Genomic DNA, 18,135 nt, shown 5'->3' on the forward strand with positions numbered 1-18,135 from the left:
TGGTGATTTTAGCCTTTCAAAATTAAGCAATCAGACTGAAGTATGAAGTGATAACTGAAATTTTTTTTTTCCCTCTCAGGCCCTGCATTCTTATTATGGATTCACTAAGAGCAGCTTCACAATTACACACAGTAAAAATTTTACGAGAGTGAGTATTAGTAATGTATATTCTTAGTCACTTGGTATGCAGATCTTTTGTCAAACATTTTTGTCTTGCACTTGTCAGGACAATTCACAGGAATATCAAAATAAAGAGGAACAATATTTTTATACTGAATGTGTTAAAACATTAATGTATTCTATCTATTAGGAGTCATAGAAGTAAGATAATTTATTTGAATTAACAGGAATCCTCAAAGTATGAAGATCCTTTTTAGTTTGCTTTACAACTTGTGTTTGATAAAATGTTTAGGATATTTAAAAGGCTCATTTAATTGAAAAAGGTGATTACCATTCAGTTGGATCTGGATCATAATGTATAAAATTTAAATAAAATTAAGAAATTAAACTGGATTAGCCATATAAATACTGAGCATGCTAGAGGCCAAGAATCCTGCAATGAGTAACTAACCTCCTCACTTCCCAATGCACAGCCACTGTCTACACTGTCAAGAACATGATGAAGTATTTCCCACTTGCTTTGAAGAGTGCAGCTCCAACAATACTCAAGTTTAATATTATCCAGGACATAACAACCTGCTTCATTTGGAACACTCGGGAAGTGCCTTTTCCGAGTCTTTACATCGCTCGTCAATGTTTGTGTACTCTCTAGCATCACCACAGACCAAGGACCAGGTGATACTGGTGGTATATGAGGCTGGTTGTTATTGTCATTATTAGTGGGGACCTACTGATGTTGGTGATGTTGTAGGATTTTGTGGACTGGCTTCCCTCCGGTTTTATTTTTTATTTTTATTTTTTTTTGCTGGGATTCGGCTGGACCTTGGCTCGGTGAAGGATCTTATCTCACCGTTTACGGTTATTTGCTCACTTGTCACTGAAGAGTTGTAAGAGTTCAAGTGTCAGTGACAGAGTGAGTCTTGATGTCTTTTGGATGAACGTATCATATTTCTTGATGCCAAGGAATTTCATATCCAGCCACTTTACTGTGCGCCCATCACGAAGCCAAATTATTTGGGGTCCACGCTTCCCATCAATTCCGTGACCTCGGCATTCAGGCGTTTATATTTCTCTTATTTTTCCCGCCATGCTGTTTCCAGTGCTTTACTATCATTTTCGTACAGCACTGTGAGATCTACAACTGGGATCTTTTGGTCTTTTTTAAATATGAGATCCGGCTTCCATAGGGAGCAGTCTTTGTCAAACAGCCTGGGCTCCACGTCCAATGTCCAGCCGTACTTACTGACATGTTTCTGCAACTGGTCAGCGATCTTGTTATGGTGTTTTATTCAAGCATTTTTCACGAATGGGCAGCATCCTGAGATGTGTGATATGGTCTCGTTTGGCGTCTCACACCTTTGGCATAGTTTGTTTCGGTTTGGCCTTCCTCTAGATAATGTGGTTCTTGTCGGGTATAGATTACACCTCATGAGCACGCTGTTTATGAATCCAGAGGATTTTTGTTGTACTCTGACTTTTGTCCAAGAATTAGAGATCTAAAGTACTGGATGCCTGCCCCTTAACATTCCAGCTTTTTTCACTTTTCGAATTCCCACTCCCTCCAGCTAGCATACCTATTGGGTGGTTTTGCTCGCCCCGCGTTTGCCTCCTCCACAAACATTCACACACCCCCTTCCCCCGCCACCACCAGCACTGGTGTAGACTAGCAGCAGTATATGTCATCTCCAGGATGCACTGCAACTATTCACTAAGCCTCCTTATTAAGCACCTTAAAAAACCAACCACACTACCATCTTGAAGGACACAGATGGCAGATACATGGAAAGACCACCTCCTGCAAGTTCCCCACTAAGACACTCAACTGTCCTGACTTGGAGATATATTGACTGTCAGTGTGATTGAATTTAAAAAATTGATCCATGGAAGTTGGGTATTCTTTATCTGTTGTGTATGTAACTCTGTTACTGTAACCTGAAATCCACATCCATGCTCCTGTCCCTTCTAATCTTGACTTCAGGACTCTCATGCACTCGCTTGCATAAACTCAAACTCAAATTTATTCAAAGCATCAGTACTTTAGGACCACTGAATTATCATCTTCTGTCACTGGCCTATTGAGTGTTAGTTGCTGATGCATTGGTTCTGGATTCCTTTCTACAAACTTTGCAATTGCTTTGACCATCTGAATCTCCACAGTCTCTCTCACGCTGTGCTGTTTTGATTCTGATTTACTTGTTTGCTTCTATTTATTTCCTTTCCAGCATCACATACTGCTCCTTCAGCTTTTCACTTACTTTGAAGTTTTATTTCCTCATCCCTTTTTCCACCAATTCCTTGAGCCCTATTTGTCTGTCCAATCCACCTACCCAGTTTTTTTTTGTAGTGTTCTTATGTTTTGCTTCTACATATTTTTAAATATATATTTTATATATTTATATGGTTTGCATATTTAAAGTGCTGGACAAATACAAATTGGTAATAGTATTGATTTACTTTGGGTCTGCTGAATGTTATTTTAAATCTTACTACAGTTCTGCTGTTTTAATACATTTCTCATTTTCTTTAAAAGGTATCTGCAGATTGAGTGGGAAGTGAAAAAAAGAGGACAGCGCAGTTTCACAGCAGAAACCATGAAGGGCTCAGTTCCTAGAGTTCCTAAGCAAGATAACAGCAGTGACTGTGGCATTTACTTACTGCAGTATGTGGAAAGCTTCTTTCAGGTAACCTTTTTTTGATCAACTGGGTGTTGCTTAAGCATTGGAAATTCAATTATGCTGAAATTTTCAAATTAACTTTCTGAAGCAATCAATAAAGAACTTGCAGATTGAATCGGATGTGGAAAATAAGAGTTCTGTGTTTATAATCTGTGAAATTACAGTGTTCAAAACGGGGACATTGTTGCATTCCGTTAATGGAACAGAACCTCTCCACAAAAGAAACTAAGCAAGTGCTAATTGACATCTGAGGGCATAACTATTTTTCTTCGAAATTTAACTTAAAATTACATAGACAATGAATTTAGCGATGTGGTTTGAATATGAACATAATTGCTATGAATATGGCAGTAAAAAAACCCGTTCAGAAACAGAATGTGTGAATGGAAGCGAAGAGCAATAGAAGAAATGGTTCATAATATTTTGGCAGATTAGCCAAACTGTAAATTACTGTCTGTAGTTGCATCAACTGTCCATGCCTACAATTTGCTGCAGGTTGTCAGAGGATGTAGTCCCTTTCAGTTAGTTTTTGGTTGAAATCCTAAAGTTTTATCAGTAATAAATTTGATCAGAACTCAGTATGAGAAGTGAGTACAATTGTCTGTACTTTTTTTCAGCATTTCAATGCATTGCATGCAGGTAGAGAAGGACGATTGTTAAAACTAGAATCTCAAAGAATTTGGTCACATACTTGTAGGGTCTTTGGAAACCAGTTTCAATTGCAAAGACATGGATTAGTATAAAAGGGAAGAATTTAGAATGGAGATGCCTAAGAGAAGTTCTTGGTAAAAGGGAATAATAATTATTGTGCAACATGGGGATCAGACCGTTTGCTTGGGTATGCTCTTTAAATTTTCTCGGTGTGGATTATACATTTGCAGGTTGTAAAGGAGTTAACATATGTATGTATATGTATCAGGTACCTTTCTTGGCCATATTTTGCACAGCTGCAAGGATCAGACTGTCACAATTAACATTCTCAGATGAAGGGCAGCTCGGTTCTACTGATCAAAATGAGATTGTTGTTCCAAAGGGCAGCTACCAAATATGGGTACTAAGGTTAAATACTTACAGTAAGAAAAGTCACTGAAAATAGAACAAATGTTTGAAGGTACAGGATGAGAAGCAGCAGGTTATGTCCATGGATTAGTAACATGAAGTATAAAAATGGAAGGCAAATAAATGAAGTATAAATTTTTGACCATGGCTCTAGGAATTAACATGCTCCTAGAAAGGGATTATAAACATTTAAAAGGAATCCTGGTATTATTAAAAATGCAAGATCAAACACCGAGACTATGCAGGAAAAGCAATTTTGAATATTTTTATGGATGTGATGGCAACACATACTTGGGAGTGTAGGTCAACTTATATTATGACATCATTTTTGCAAGGATGTCAGATCAAAATGCAGAGGAGACACTGGAAATTAATTGTGTATGTGGCCTAATTCATGCCTCTAAGTTTAGTAGTTCTTAGTGTGTCTTATGGAAATTGGATGGTCTTCAGTTGAAAGCACACTGTGCAATGTTTTACTGGCATTAGAGGAGTCAACTTTCAGGCAACTTTATGATTCATAGTTTTTTTTAATGAGAGGAGGGAACAGTGAATTTGAAAAGCTGTACTAAATAGGCTGAAAGCAAAATTCAAACTGGGACATCAGCTTTCAGGGTCTTTTAAGTGCATTAGATTAGAAATCGGGTTAAGTGGATCAGGAGACTGCAGCAGCAATCTCATTGAGAAAATGTTAGTGTCATTGTTGTTAGTCAAAGTAGAGGCTCATTTAAAAAAAAAACACAGACTTCCAAAACTCAAACTCAAAGGGAAGAATTGTAAAGCTGAATTGGCTGGACACCCAAACAACGCCTGAAGCCTTCGAGTTAAGTATAGCCATGCAAACACGCCAAGGTGGGAGATGTTATTTGCACAAGAAAAGCATTGATTAAAATTCAGCATGAGAAGTGGGTACAATTATCTCTACTAAAAATTAAAAATAGAGCATTGTACTTTGAGAAATTTCCATTATTGTGAGATGCCAGTTATAGGAATTGTTTTTAGAGATTCTCTGTGCGTTCTTGGGTCCAGGAGAGTTATAATTTTTCTTTTGAGAGATGGAGGAAATGTTGCCCTTCAGTGTGGGAAGCTAAAACGATCAGAAGAGAAATACAAAGTACATTTTGCATCATAGTTAGCCACGGGTAAGGTCCCGGAAGACTGGAGGGTAGCGAATGTTCTGTCATAACTCAACAAGGGCTCCAAAGAAAAGCCTGGGAACAATAGACCAGTAAGCTTAACATCTATGATAGGTAAGTTACTTGAGAAGATTCTAAGACATAAGATATACAGAGTTGGAAAGATTGAGTTTGATCAGGGGTAGTCAGTATGGCTTTGTGAGTGGGAGATCATGCCTCATAAATTTGTTAGAGATCTTTGATGAAGTGACCAGGAAGGTTGACGAGGGTATGGCGGTAGATGTAGTCTATATGGATTTTAGTAAGGCCTTTGATAAGGTTCCACATTGTAGGCTGCTCTGGAAGGTTAGATTGCATGGAATTCAGGGCAACCTGGCAATTTGCTTGATGGTAGGAAGCAGAGGGTAATAGTGGAAGGATGCTTGTCGGACTGGAGGCCTGTGAGTAGTGGAATTCCTCAGAGGTTGGTGCTGGGCCTATTACTCTTATCTATATGAGTGATTTGGATGAGAGTATACAAGGCATGATTAGTAAGTTTGCTGATGACAGTAAAATAGGTGGTATATTGGAAAGGGAGAAGGGTTATCAGAAATTGCAGCAGGAACTTCATCAGCTGGAGAGGTGAGCCAAGAAATGGCAAATGGAGTTTAAAATAGACAAGTCTGAGGTCTTGTATTTTAGAAAGTCAAATCAAGGTAGGAGTTTCATGATAAATGGTAGGGCCTTGAGGAGTGTGGTGGATCAGAGAGATCTTGGAGTTGAGGTTGACAGTTCTCTGAAAGTGGTCACAAGGCAGTGAAGAAGGCTCCTGGCACACTGGCCTTGAATATAGAAGTTGGGAAGTTATGTTTCAATTATACAGGACATTGGTGAGGCACAATTGGAGTATTGTGTTCAGCTTTGGTCACCTTGATATAGGAAGGATGTTTATTAAACTAGAAAGAGTGCAGAAGAAATTTGCAAGGATGTTGCCTAGACTCAATGGTTTGAGTTATCGGGAGAGGTTGGACAAGCTTTTTTTCTTTAGAGCGTAGGAGACAGAGAGGAAACCTTTATCAAGGTGTATAAGATCATGAGAGACATGGGTAGGGTGAATGCACTTAGTCTTTTTTCCAGGGTTAGATAATCAAGGACTGGAGGGGATTAGTGTAAGGTTAGAGGGAAAAGAATAAAAGGGAACTGGAGGGGCAACTTTTTTACACAGAGAGTAGTGTACGTATGGAATTGGTTGAGGTGGGTACATTAACACCATTTAAAAGGCATTTGGACAAATACATGGAAAGGAAAGGATTAGAAGGACATGGGCTATGTACAGGGAAATGGGATTACAGTGGGTGGATATTTTGGTCGGTTTGGGCCAAAGGGCTTGTTTCCATGCTGTAGGACTCTGTCTCTAACAGCAGAAACCCTTGGTAGTAGCTAACGTGGTAATTTTCTCGGTAAAGATATTGGATGGAATTCAGATTCAGTTATAATACCCAAGCTGTATCAGTAATAGGTTGCAATGGGATAATGTCGAGAGTGCGTTGCTGGAAAAGCACAGCAGATCAGACAGCATCCAAGGGGTAGGAGAATCAATGTTTCAGACCAGAGTCCATCATCAGGAATGGGATAATGTACATTCATGTTAATATTAATTATATAATGCATGATCCTGCCTGAGGGCTGTATTTGGAAAAGTATAGTGAGGATCAGGGAATGGCAAAGGTAGGATTTTGGAATGGGATTGTTCTGGTTCATTTGAAAACCTTGACCTCTGTACTTTTGTACTTTGCAAAATACATGACTGATCAATTTGTTATTTATATCTGGCATCTTTGTCGCTTCATCTGGGGGGTTCGCAATTCGATCTCGTGCTGCCTCACTAAACTCCATTGTATTTCATGCCCCTTCCAGATTGCCCATGTTCTCCTTTGAATCCTCATATCCAATCATCCAATATATACTACAAATAGTCTTCAGGAACTATGTACACATTCAATTTGCAAACAAAAAAAAACAATCACATTTAGTTTTATTCTGCTATTACCAAGTTTTAAGTTTCTCATATTGGATTAGTGGATGGCCTGCTGAGTTGATGTCATTAATTGCTTTTGATACTTAGCTTGAAATTCATAATAGCTACAGCTGTCATAACAAACTTTCAGCTAGAAGTCCTGAGATGTTCAGAACAAAATAGTATCCCGTTTCAACATTAAAGCAGAGAACCTGTCAATCAATCGAGAGTAGACGCAGAGTTTTTTTATTAACTTACAAAAGAGTTTTATTTAACAGCTAGAGCTGTCAGTTTGAGGCACAAAGCATGTCAGCAGAACCATATGCCATTTTCTTTATACTTCTATGATACTTCCTCTAATGGCACAAATACTGCAATGCATGGCACAACTTGCACAATTGTGATTAATGTAAACATGCACTGACCTTTGCAGAACAGATCCCTGATGAATCATAACATCGAAAGCCACATCAATAGTACAATATCGAATCTGGTAGTGACATTTGAAGTTTTTGCACTTCAGAAAATACACCAGCATGCACACATGGAGTGCGGGAAGAAATACAATTTCTTGTGGCCCTCACAATGGGATCCCAAGTTTGGTGGATGATGTGTGCATTTTCCACCCCAAGCCTTCCCAAACTGCTACAATTCCCACACATAAATGATGTGGAGCAGAATGTGTGAAAATGACTTATCTGACAAAAAAAACCTCTGTTCAGAGATCACAACCCAACTCGCAGCTCTATGGGGAGGCAAGGCTCTGGCATTGAGATCCACTGGATACAAGTGGATATGTAAGAGATTATGTAAATCAGTGAAATATATCAAGCTGGTCGGATTATCTAAGGTTGCAGAGAGAACTAAGTGGTGCAATGTACCACTTTCATCAGGATCCTTTGTAATGTTGGGATCACTTTTAATTTTAGATGATACTTTATTGATCACTAGAGTGAAGTTTTGTTTTGGTACTTACTCTGAGCATTTTGGAGTCTTGGGCCATTTAGTATAGCTTTGTGATGTATTCAATTTATTAACTGAGCTTTGTTAAATAAGTATTGAGGAATTAATTTCAGAACACTGTTTACTCTTACTTTGGCCTGTTTTCTTCTTTGCAAAATTTGTTTCTTTTTCTCTTTTTCACAGAAACCCATCACCAGTTTTGAATTACCTTTGCAGCTGGATAATTGGTTTCTGCGAGAGGAGGTAAAGAAAAAGCGGGAGGAAATACAAGATTTAATTCTACAGTTACACAGCCAGCAAAGAACTGATAACTAATGAACCTGCAAATGAAGGACAGATATTGTAGCCGATCGTTTCAAAGCTGCTGATCATCAAGTATCCACACATCTTGGAAATATGAAGATTTTAAATTCAACTGTAAATTTTGAACCAGCTGACCAATAATGTGTAGCACATTCAATTAGCTCTGTTTATAGTGGTGTACAGTTAAATAAATTATACTGTTTGACTTTTTGGCTTCTTGCATTTGTTTTTGGCTATTCCATTATTGAATCAACGATTCATTTAGTTCCACTGCCCTGGCAATTGTTAAAATGCTTATTCATGAATTGGAACAGGGCGAAGGAGGTGAGGATTCAATTCTGAAATTGTACATTGCAATTTTATCTTGAAAGAAATGATGCTATTTTAAGGTACAAGTTTCTAGTTTTAAATCAACGATGACTTTTTCTTTTCATACTTAGATATCTTTCCATTAGAGTGCTTAAAACAGACCACGTTAAGTCATAAACATTTTAACCATGATGCAGATTGAGTAATGACTATCGGTACACGGGCAGGCTTTGCTGAAAGGAACTTTGAGTCATTAAGTTTTTTTCAAAAAGATGCAGCAAGGATGACCATTTATTATTGCTGCTGCTGTTGTTGAATCCTTTGAGCTAGTGCTTATTGCAAAACAAAATGTGTCCCGGTCTAGTCTTCCATCATCCAGTTGTATAAAAGCTCATTTGTGGGATCTAATTGTAACTAATTTTATTTTGGCTAGAACAAATGTGCATAGCATGTTATCAGACCAAATGCTGAAACTGGTATGTGAGTTTCCTTGCAATTCTCTCATTCAGTGTGTTCTTCATCCTGATCTAACCTTTGAGATGGGAATATGGTTCAGAAGGCAGACAAAGGAGAGAATAAAGGAAGAAGCGAAGCAGAAGTTAATTATTATTAAAGAAGACGTGCAAACCTGAGAGATTTTATTTGAGTTATTGTGAACTATCCACTATGCTTTAGCAGACAATTCACTTTTAGAGCAAGTTGTCTATCTGAATTGCAATGTTTGGAATGATAGATATAAAAAGACCTAAAGGAACATCAAAGACAAAAATATTGTTGACCATTTCATATTTTGGTTTTGAAGACCTTTTTTTATTGATTTCAAGTTTGTGATGAGCGAGGGGAGGTACAATATCAGCAAGAAAGAGGGGTACGGAGCAGAAGAAAGAATAAATAATTTTTTTGGAAAGTCCGTTCATACTCTGAGAAAAGTTGATTCGAGCTGTTCCGCCAACATGTAGTTTTCATTGCTCTTGAAACAGGTCTGAAAGATTTCATCTGGTTACCTAGAAAACCAAATGTGTAAATATAGAAATAATATACTAATTTTGAATGTTTTGCAAAAGCAACTGACAGCTCAAATGAAAATGAAGCAATTAAATTTCATAGGACAATGATATTAATTTTAATCATGTAGCTGTTCAAATGTTATATGGAATGTTTTAATTTTTCTCTGCTAAACTATGAAGGCTATTACATAGATCAATATTGACATTTAGTTAGAATAATCATTCAAAGAATTGCTGGACACCTCTTGCATGGTCAAATACTGAATTAACAATGCATGGACACACGTGTGTTTGTAAATAACCTAATTGGGAACCAATAAGTTGGTATTTTCTCTGTGCTGAATTGGTGTGTTGATGATGAGTTGTGGTTGAACCTAGGTCAAACATCATGAACAGGCAATCAATGTTATACTATTCACTTCTCTCTAACCTCTGACAAGTCTACAACGTACAATAACGTTATTACACTTCACAGTGAGACAGCAAAGTGCCATATTAACAACAGTTCAGATTAGTCATGTTTTTTGGCCAAACTAGTAGGATTTTACTCTAGGAAGTTGAGCATGGGAGCAGTGAATAAAATTTCAGAAATAATAATCAAAACTGTACTATTCTCATCCACTTAAGCCAACTTGAAAGAACAGCTCCGATAAAACCATAACATCAGGAGGGAATAATGCTTTATTATTAGGTACATCTAATGGGTGAAAACAAAAGTGAAAGTGAAGACTAGATCACTGAATTACTTTAGAAACAAAAATCAAGTACCCAGGATACTTACTAAGCTGAAGCCTGTTGCCTACAAGGCAATGCCAATTATTATTAAACATGTTAACATAATGCATATCAAAGTCTTGTGGCTAATGTTCATCATTACACTTTGTATGTGTCTAAAACATTGTAAAAGGAAATAACTTTGCTTCTGTCTCTTCTTAAGTATATGAACCAAGGCTGCCTAAACAACTATCAGTCTTGAGCAATGCCCTCTTCAAATGGCTTTTTATTTGATCTCTTTATTTGCATCAGTTTCTTTTACTCCACTAGTGTAGTGGTCCTAATTGGACAAGACAGGCTAATGCAAATGTATTCAGTAACACTATTTGTGTTAAAATGCTATAGGAAAGGCAACAATTTGAATAACATTATCTATAAGGATACTGTGTATAAAGGTTGTAATCCACATATGACATTGGGGGACATGATTGATGACACTGGGGGACATGTGGTATCTTTTGAGAATTTTCCAGGCAGAGCCATGCAGCCAATGGCGACTGTTATTAAAGCCTGCAGTCATTCATTTGAATTGTGTACAAAGTTTATCTTGTCGTTATGAAAATTGTGCTGCTCTGTCTTTGGGAGCATAATCATATTGGAATGAACTGCATCCACCACACATAATCCTACTGGAGTAAATTAAACCTGCCACTTCCAATCCAACTAGAGTAGGTAAAATCTATTGATAGGATATATAAACATTAAAACTAATGTAGAATACATTGAAAATATAGTCAAGCCATTCAAATTACAAGTGCCTTCTACATAACCACAACATTAAGTCATGGAAAGTCAAGGTAGGGATCTAAGGTATGGATGCACAAATTGCTAAAAGTAGCAACTCATTAACAGTTTAAAAATGTAAACAAAATGCCAGGTTCAATTCTTAGAAAGATATAAAAGCTTTGTTGAACTTAAATCTTGAGTAAACAACACTCAACAGTTTCAGTTGCCATATTAAAAAAAGATGAGCCACTGGAATGGATTATGCTTGATACCTTTTTTTCTGTGGTAATGAGAGGACTGAGGAGGGCTGCTCTGAAAGACGTCTTTCATATTAAGACAAGATTTGAGAGGGTAGACATGAAATGTCACTGGCTACTATAGGAATGTTGAAAGGAAACTGGGTGGCACACTGGTGGAAATAGGATTGGGAGCAGGAAGTGGGTCTTTCAGGTAAGATGAACTCAAAATGAGTGAAGGTAAGGATCTAGAGAAAGATGAAAATTTATGGTTAGCATAAGACAAGGTGAGAGATGCAGCAGAAATAGTTGAATGGATGATCTTTAAAAATAGTGTCTGTGTTTATACTTGTTGGAGGTGGAGGGTAGAAGGAATGAGTCGTCATGAAATCACTAGTAATGGGGACAAGGAAACTGGAAATTACCTCTACATTCCAGAATTATCCTAAGATGAGGAGTATGACAGAATATTGAATCTGAATCTGGTTTTTTTAGAAATACAGAGGTGCCAATTGAATTGGGGTGGACAAAGTCAGAAGTCACATAACACCAGGTTATAGTCCAAGTTTACTTGAAATCACCACCTTTTAGAGCGCAGCACCTTTGTCAGCTGCAGAATACTTCACCTGACAAAGGAACAATGCTCTAAAAGGTTGTGATTTCAAAAAAAAACCTGTTGGGCTATAACCTGGTGTTGTGATGCCAGGTTTTTAGAAAAACAGTACTTCTTTGGTCTAGTCAAACCGGAAATCAATGCCTAAACCAGCCATATGCAATAAATGGCTATTTCTGCATCAGTGTTAGCATTAAGGGAGCTGAGCATATCTTGAAAGGAAGTTGAATGGCCAGTAATTTGCTGTAAAAGGCTTGAAATCAGGAGGTGGGTATTATGCATGAGCTAAGTTCAGAATGAGCGGAGGTGAGAGAATCTAGAGAACGACGAGTGTTTATGGTTAGCACAAAGTGAAAAGGAAGCAGCAAAAAGTAGTTGAATAGATAGTCTTTATTTTGGTAAAGGAAAGTAACCAGGATAAAAGTAACTGTTAGGGCATTATAAGCAGAGACTGGAGTTTGAGCATATTTGGAGCAGTAGGAATAACAAATCTTACCCAGATAGTTGGCTGTTGAAATAATTGTAATTTATTTTATGGAGTGATATCAAGGACATTTATAGAACAATTTGGGTTGGAAGTTAGAAGCGAGTAGAATTTCAAGTGAGTAATTGGAGAAGGCCTTATCTTTAATAACAATTGAAAGGTATAGGAAAGGGTCAAGAGGTTAGCAGTGAATATGGTTAGGAAAGTTTATATGGAAAAAGAGATTGAGAGACCAATGAACTCAGAGGAGAGTACAATATAAATGATTGCAGGAGTGGGCCACTCAGCTTCACAATGAGAATTGTGATGGTATTAGAAGTCACCTCTGTGCAGAGGCTGATCAAGGATATTTTCAAAATATCTTGATGAAATGTTTGTCATAGAATGTAGGTTGGCAGATGTGTAGGGGGGCACTGTCAAAAGAGAAAATGGAAGAATACACTAACGGCTTGGGTGGAACGTGTGGAGAGGCTTCAGTAAGAACTAAATTTCATCCATGATCATGAGATGATTCCTTCAGAACTATGATATCTAATCATTTCTAACAAAACATTTGTAATTTTTTTTTACATTTCCCTGTGTCCACATATGGCACAGTTGCTTAAATCTTCCTCTAGGATCTATACTTGACCTTCTGAGTAACTGCATTCTGCCCCTTCGTGACATCATCCAAATACAAGCCTGTTGCCACATGAGTTATAGATACTCAACTTTACCTCACCATGTTCTCTCTGCTGTCGTTAAATTGTCAGCCTGCTTGTCTGACATTCAGTATTAGATGAATGGCAATTTCCTCCACTTTATTATTGCAAAGACTGAATCATTAAATTTGGTCTCTTGCACACACTCCATCCCTCTGCTTAGCAACTGGCTGAAGTTGACCTAGACTGTTAACATCATGTTGTGTTATATATGACACTGAGACAAGCTATTGACCATTCATGTCATTAAAAATGCCAATATCCACTGCCCTAACATGTATGACTCTACCACTGCCTCAGCTCATTTGCTGCTGAACCTTTATTTATCCCTTTAGAAGGAAGGTGGGGGGAGGGGATCTAAGTGAAACATACAGAATACTGAATGGCCTACAAAGGGTGGTTGTTGGGAAAATGTTTCCATTGATCGGAGAGACTAAGACCTGAGGGCATATCCTTTGACTAAGGGGAAGACTTTTAGAATGGAGATACGAAGAAACTTCAGCCAGAGAGTGGTGAATCTATGGAATTCTTTGCCACAGAAGGCTGTAGAGGCCAGGTCATTGAGTGTATTTAAGACTGCGATAGATAGGTTCTTGAGTATCAAGGGTTACATGGAGAAAACAGGAGAATGGGGTTGAGAAACTTATCAGAGTCGAGTATGTGTTGCTGGAAAAGCACAGCAGGTCAGGCAGCATCCGAGGAGCAGGAGAAAAGACGTTTCGGCCCTTCCTGGACCTCTCCGTCTCTGTCACCAGTGACCGGCTCAACACAGACATCTACTTCAAACCCGCCAACTCCCACAGCTACCTGGACTACACCTCCTGCCAAGCCCCTGTTAAAACGCTATTCCTTTCTCCCAATCCCTCCGCTGCGGCTGTATCTGCTCCTAGGAGGAGCAATTCCACTCCAGGACATCCCAAATGGCCTCCTATTTCAAGGACTGCAATTTCCCCTCCCACATAGTCAACAATGCCCTCCAATGCATTTCCTCCACTTCCCACACCTCCACCCTTGAACCGAAGATACAACCCTCCTGTTTCTCACCTTCCACACCACTAATCTCTGGATACAGCGTATTATCCTATGCCAATTCCACCACCAACAAAGAGGCCCCACCAACAGGGATATAGTTCCCTCACCACCCCTATCAGCATTCTACCTCCGTGAATCCCTTGTTAGGTCCACACCCTTCACCAACCCACCCCCCACTCCTGGCACCTTCCCTTGCCACTACAAGAGGTGTAAAACCTGTACCCACACCGTCCCCCTCATGTCCATCTAAAGCCCCAAAGGATCCTTCCACATCAAACAGAGATTTCCCTGCACCTCCAAACACCTCATCTACTGTATCCGTTGCTCTCGATGTGGTCTCCTCTACACTGAGGAGACAGGACACCAACTCATGGAACATTTCAGGGAACATCTCTGGGACACATACTTCATACAACCCCATTGCCCTGTGGCCAATCACTTCAACTCCCCCTCCCACTCCACCAAGGACATGCAAGTCCTGGGCCTCCTCCACTGCCAAATCCAAGCCACCCGACACCTGGAGGAAGAATGCCTCATCTTCTGCCTTGGGACCTTCCAACCACATGGCATCAAAGTTGATTTCACCAGTTCCTCATCTCCTCTCCCCCACCTCATCCCAGATCCAATCTTCCAACTTGACACCACTTTCTTGAACTGTCCTACTTGTCCAACATCCTTCCTACCTATCTGCTCCACCCTCCCCTCCAACCTATCACCATCACCCCCCAACTGCACCTACTTATCGACTTCCCAGCTACCTTCCTCCAGCCCCACCCCTCAGATGCTGCCTGACCTGCTGTGGTTTTCCAGTGCCATACTTTTCGACTCTGATCGCCAGCATTTGCAGTCCTCACTATCTCCAATACAGTATTCTGTATATTTCAATTAGATCTGCCCTCATCTTTCTAAACTCCATTGAGTATAAACCTAGATTCCTCATATCATATGCTTTTCATTCCTGGGACCATTCTCATGAACCTCCTCTGAACACGTTCCAGGACCAATACATCCTACCTCAGATATGCGACCCAAAACTGCAAACTGTATTCCAAATGTGGTCTGACCAGAGCCTTAGAGAACCTCAAAGTACATCCTTGCTTTTATATTCAAGTTCTCTCAAAATAGGATAAATAGACAAAGTATTTTTCCTGGGGTGGGGAATCCAGAACTAGAGGGCATAGGTTTAGGGTGAGAGGGGAAAGATATAAAAGGGACCTAAGGGGCAATTTTTTTCATACAGAGGGTGGTGTGTGCATGGAATTTGCTGCCAGAGGAAGTGTTGGAGGCTGGTACAATTGCAACATTTAAAAGGCATCTGGATGGATATATGAATAAGAAGGGTTTAGAGGGATATGGGTTGAGAGTGTATTGCTGGAAAAGCACAGCAGGTCAGGCAGCATCTAAGGAGCAGGAAAATTGATATTTCGGGCAGAAGCCCTTCTTCAGGAATGAGGCTGGGAGCCTCGGGGGTGGAGAGATAAATGGGAAGGGGGTGGGGCTGGGGAGAAGTTGCTGAGAGTGCAATAGGTGGATGGAGGTGGGGTAAAGGTGATAGGTCGGAGAGGTGAGTGGAGCGGATAGGTGGGAAAGAAGGTTGACAGGTGGGACAGGTCATGAGGACGGTGCTGAGCTGGAAGGTTAGAACTGGGGTAAGGTGGGGGGAGGGGAAATGAGGAAACTGGTGAAGTCCACATTGATGCCCTGGGGTTGAAGGGTTCCAGCTTCTGCAGACCTCATTGTCTCCTTAGACGTATATGGGCCATGTGCTGGCATATGGGACTAGATTAGGTAAAGATATCTGATCAGCATGGACAAGTTGGACCGACGGGTCTGTTTCCACGCTATATATCTCTATGACACTAAATGCCATCATTGTATTTGCCTTCCTAACTACTGACTCAACCTGCAAGTTTACTTTGGGAGAATCCTGGACAAGAACCCCCAAGTCTCTTTGCATTTCAGACTTCTGAATTTTCTCCCCATTTAAAAAATAATTCATGCCTCTTCTTCCTACCAAACTGCATGACCTCACACTTTCCCATGTTGTACTCCGTCTGCCACTTCTTTACCCACTCTACTCACCTGTCCAAATCCTTCTGCAGCCTCCCTACATCCTCAATGCTACCTGTCCCTCTCCCTATCTTTGTATCAACTGCAAACTTAGCCAGAATGCTTTCATCTAGATTGTTAATATATAAAGTGAAAAGTTGTGGTCCCAACACTGAGACTTGCGGAACAACACTTGTTACCGGCTGCCATCCTGAGAAGGATCCTTTTATCCTCACTCTCTGTTTTCTGTCAGGCAGCCAAGCTTCTATCCATTCTAGCACCTTACTTCTGACACCATGGGCCCTTATCTTACTCAGTAGCCTCCTGTGTGGCACCTTGTCAAAGGCCTTCTTGAATTCCAGGCAGATAACCTTTTCCAGCACCACTCTAATCTAGATAACATTCATTGGCTGTCCTTGATCTAACCTGCTCTTTACTTCCTCAAAGAATTTGAGCAGATTTATCAGGCATGGCCTCCCCTTGATGAAACAATGCTGACCTTGCCCTATTTTACTACACACCTCCAAGTATTCAGAAATCTCATCCTTCACAATGGATTCCAGGATCTTACCCATGACCAAGGTTAGGCTAATCGGTCTGTAATTTTCTGTCTTTTGCCTTATTTCCTTTTTAAACAGGGGTGTCTTGTTAGCGATTTTCCAGTCCTCTGGGACTTTTCCTGATTCTAGTGATTCCTGAAAGATCACCACTAACATCTCCACTATGTCTTCAGCTATCTCCTTCTGAACTCTGGGTGTAGTCCATCTGGTCCAGTTTATTTACCCACCTTCAGGCCATTCAGTTTTTCTAGCACCTTCCCCTCGGTGATGGACACCATACTCAGCTCTGCCCCCTTGCTCTCATGAATTTTTGGGATATCACTAGTGTCTTTCACTGTGAAGACCGATACAAAGTAATTATTCAGTTCCTCAGCCATTTCCTTGTTCCCCACTACTATCTCTCCAGCGTCATTTTCCAATGGCCCAGTGTCCACCTTTGCCTCTCTCTTGTCCTTTATATATCTAAAGAATCTCTTACAGTCTTCCTTTATATCACTGGCTAGCTTACCCTCCTATTTAATCTTCACCCTCCTTATTTCTTTTGTTGTTGCCCTCTGAGGGTCTTTGTCAGCTTCCCAATCCTCTGGTTTCCTACTGCCCTTCGCCACATCATATGCTTTCTCTTTTGCTTTTTATGCTATGGCTGACTTCCCCAGTACCATGCTTCTTTTTCGGGATGAAACTCTGCTGTATTTCTTGAATTACTCCCAGAAATTCCTGCCATTGCTGTTCCGCTGTCTTTCCCGCTCTGCTCCTCTCCCAGCTGTAATACCTGATTCTATCTTCTCCCTCTTATAATAAGCAAAGGTTAGAATCAGAATCGCACTATTCGGCAGCTTCAGTTGTAAGTTTCCAAAGGGAGTTGGATAAGCACTTAAACAGAAAAAGAAATACTCTCGGAAATGAAAAGCAGGAGAATGGAACTTAAAAAAAAGTTGGTGGAGAGCGGACCCTGACTTAAAAACCTGGTAAAATACCTCCCCAACCATATAGTGTAATTTCATGTTTAAATTGAAAGCTGCCATGACATAGAAACATTCCGACAGAGAAAAAAATCGAGAAGGCTTAAATAATTACATTCGTTAGTCAGGTTTGTAATTGGAAAAATGCGCCTAAACCTCCCAAGTGTCACCTTTGTTATTTAGAAAACACTTCCCAGAATTGTGACTTTGGCAGGAATGGAATACCATTGACACTAACCTGTTATTGACATGCCAATTGTATAATACAATATTGAGGAGTTTTGCCACGGCAGTGTTGCAAGTTTTGCCGTTATGATTTTTGAAAGATACACATTAAGATAAATTGCTGGTAAGCGCGCTCATTTCTCGTTAAACCAGCTAACACCCGTACCTGAAACCTTCCCTATAATGGGAACAGCTTAAGAAAGCCGAT

General features: G+C 39.8%; 1 protein-coding gene across 4 annotated transcripts in view; it reads left to right on the forward strand.

Moving 5' to 3' along the window:
* Positions 1 to 8,455, forward strand: part of LOC122555283 (sentrin-specific protease 7-like) — a 115,917-nt gene extending 107,462 nt beyond the window's left edge. For 3 of the 4 annotated variants that reach the window (XM_043701120.1, XM_043701124.1, XM_043701122.1), the window contains 3 exons: positions 80 to 148; positions 2,651 to 2,801; positions 8,130 to 8,455. In XM_043701120.1, coding sequence (XP_043557055.1) covers positions 80 to 148; positions 2,651 to 2,801; positions 8,130 to 8,261 — 352 coding nt within the window. In that variant the 3' untranslated portion in view covers positions 8,262 to 8,455. The remainder of the gene's footprint in view (positions 1 to 79; positions 149 to 2,650; positions 2,802 to 8,129) is intronic. The other variant, XM_043701123.1, reaches the window with a different exon arrangement.
* The last annotated feature ends 9,680 nt before the right edge of the window (positions 8,456 to 18,135 follow it).

Source organism: Chiloscyllium plagiosum, chromosome 12 (assembly GCF_004010195.1).
Source record: "Chiloscyllium plagiosum isolate BGI_BamShark_2017 chromosome 12, ASM401019v2, whole genome shotgun sequence".
Taxonomy (NCBI): Eukaryota; Metazoa; Chordata; class Chondrichthyes; order Orectolobiformes; family Hemiscylliidae; genus Chiloscyllium; species Chiloscyllium plagiosum.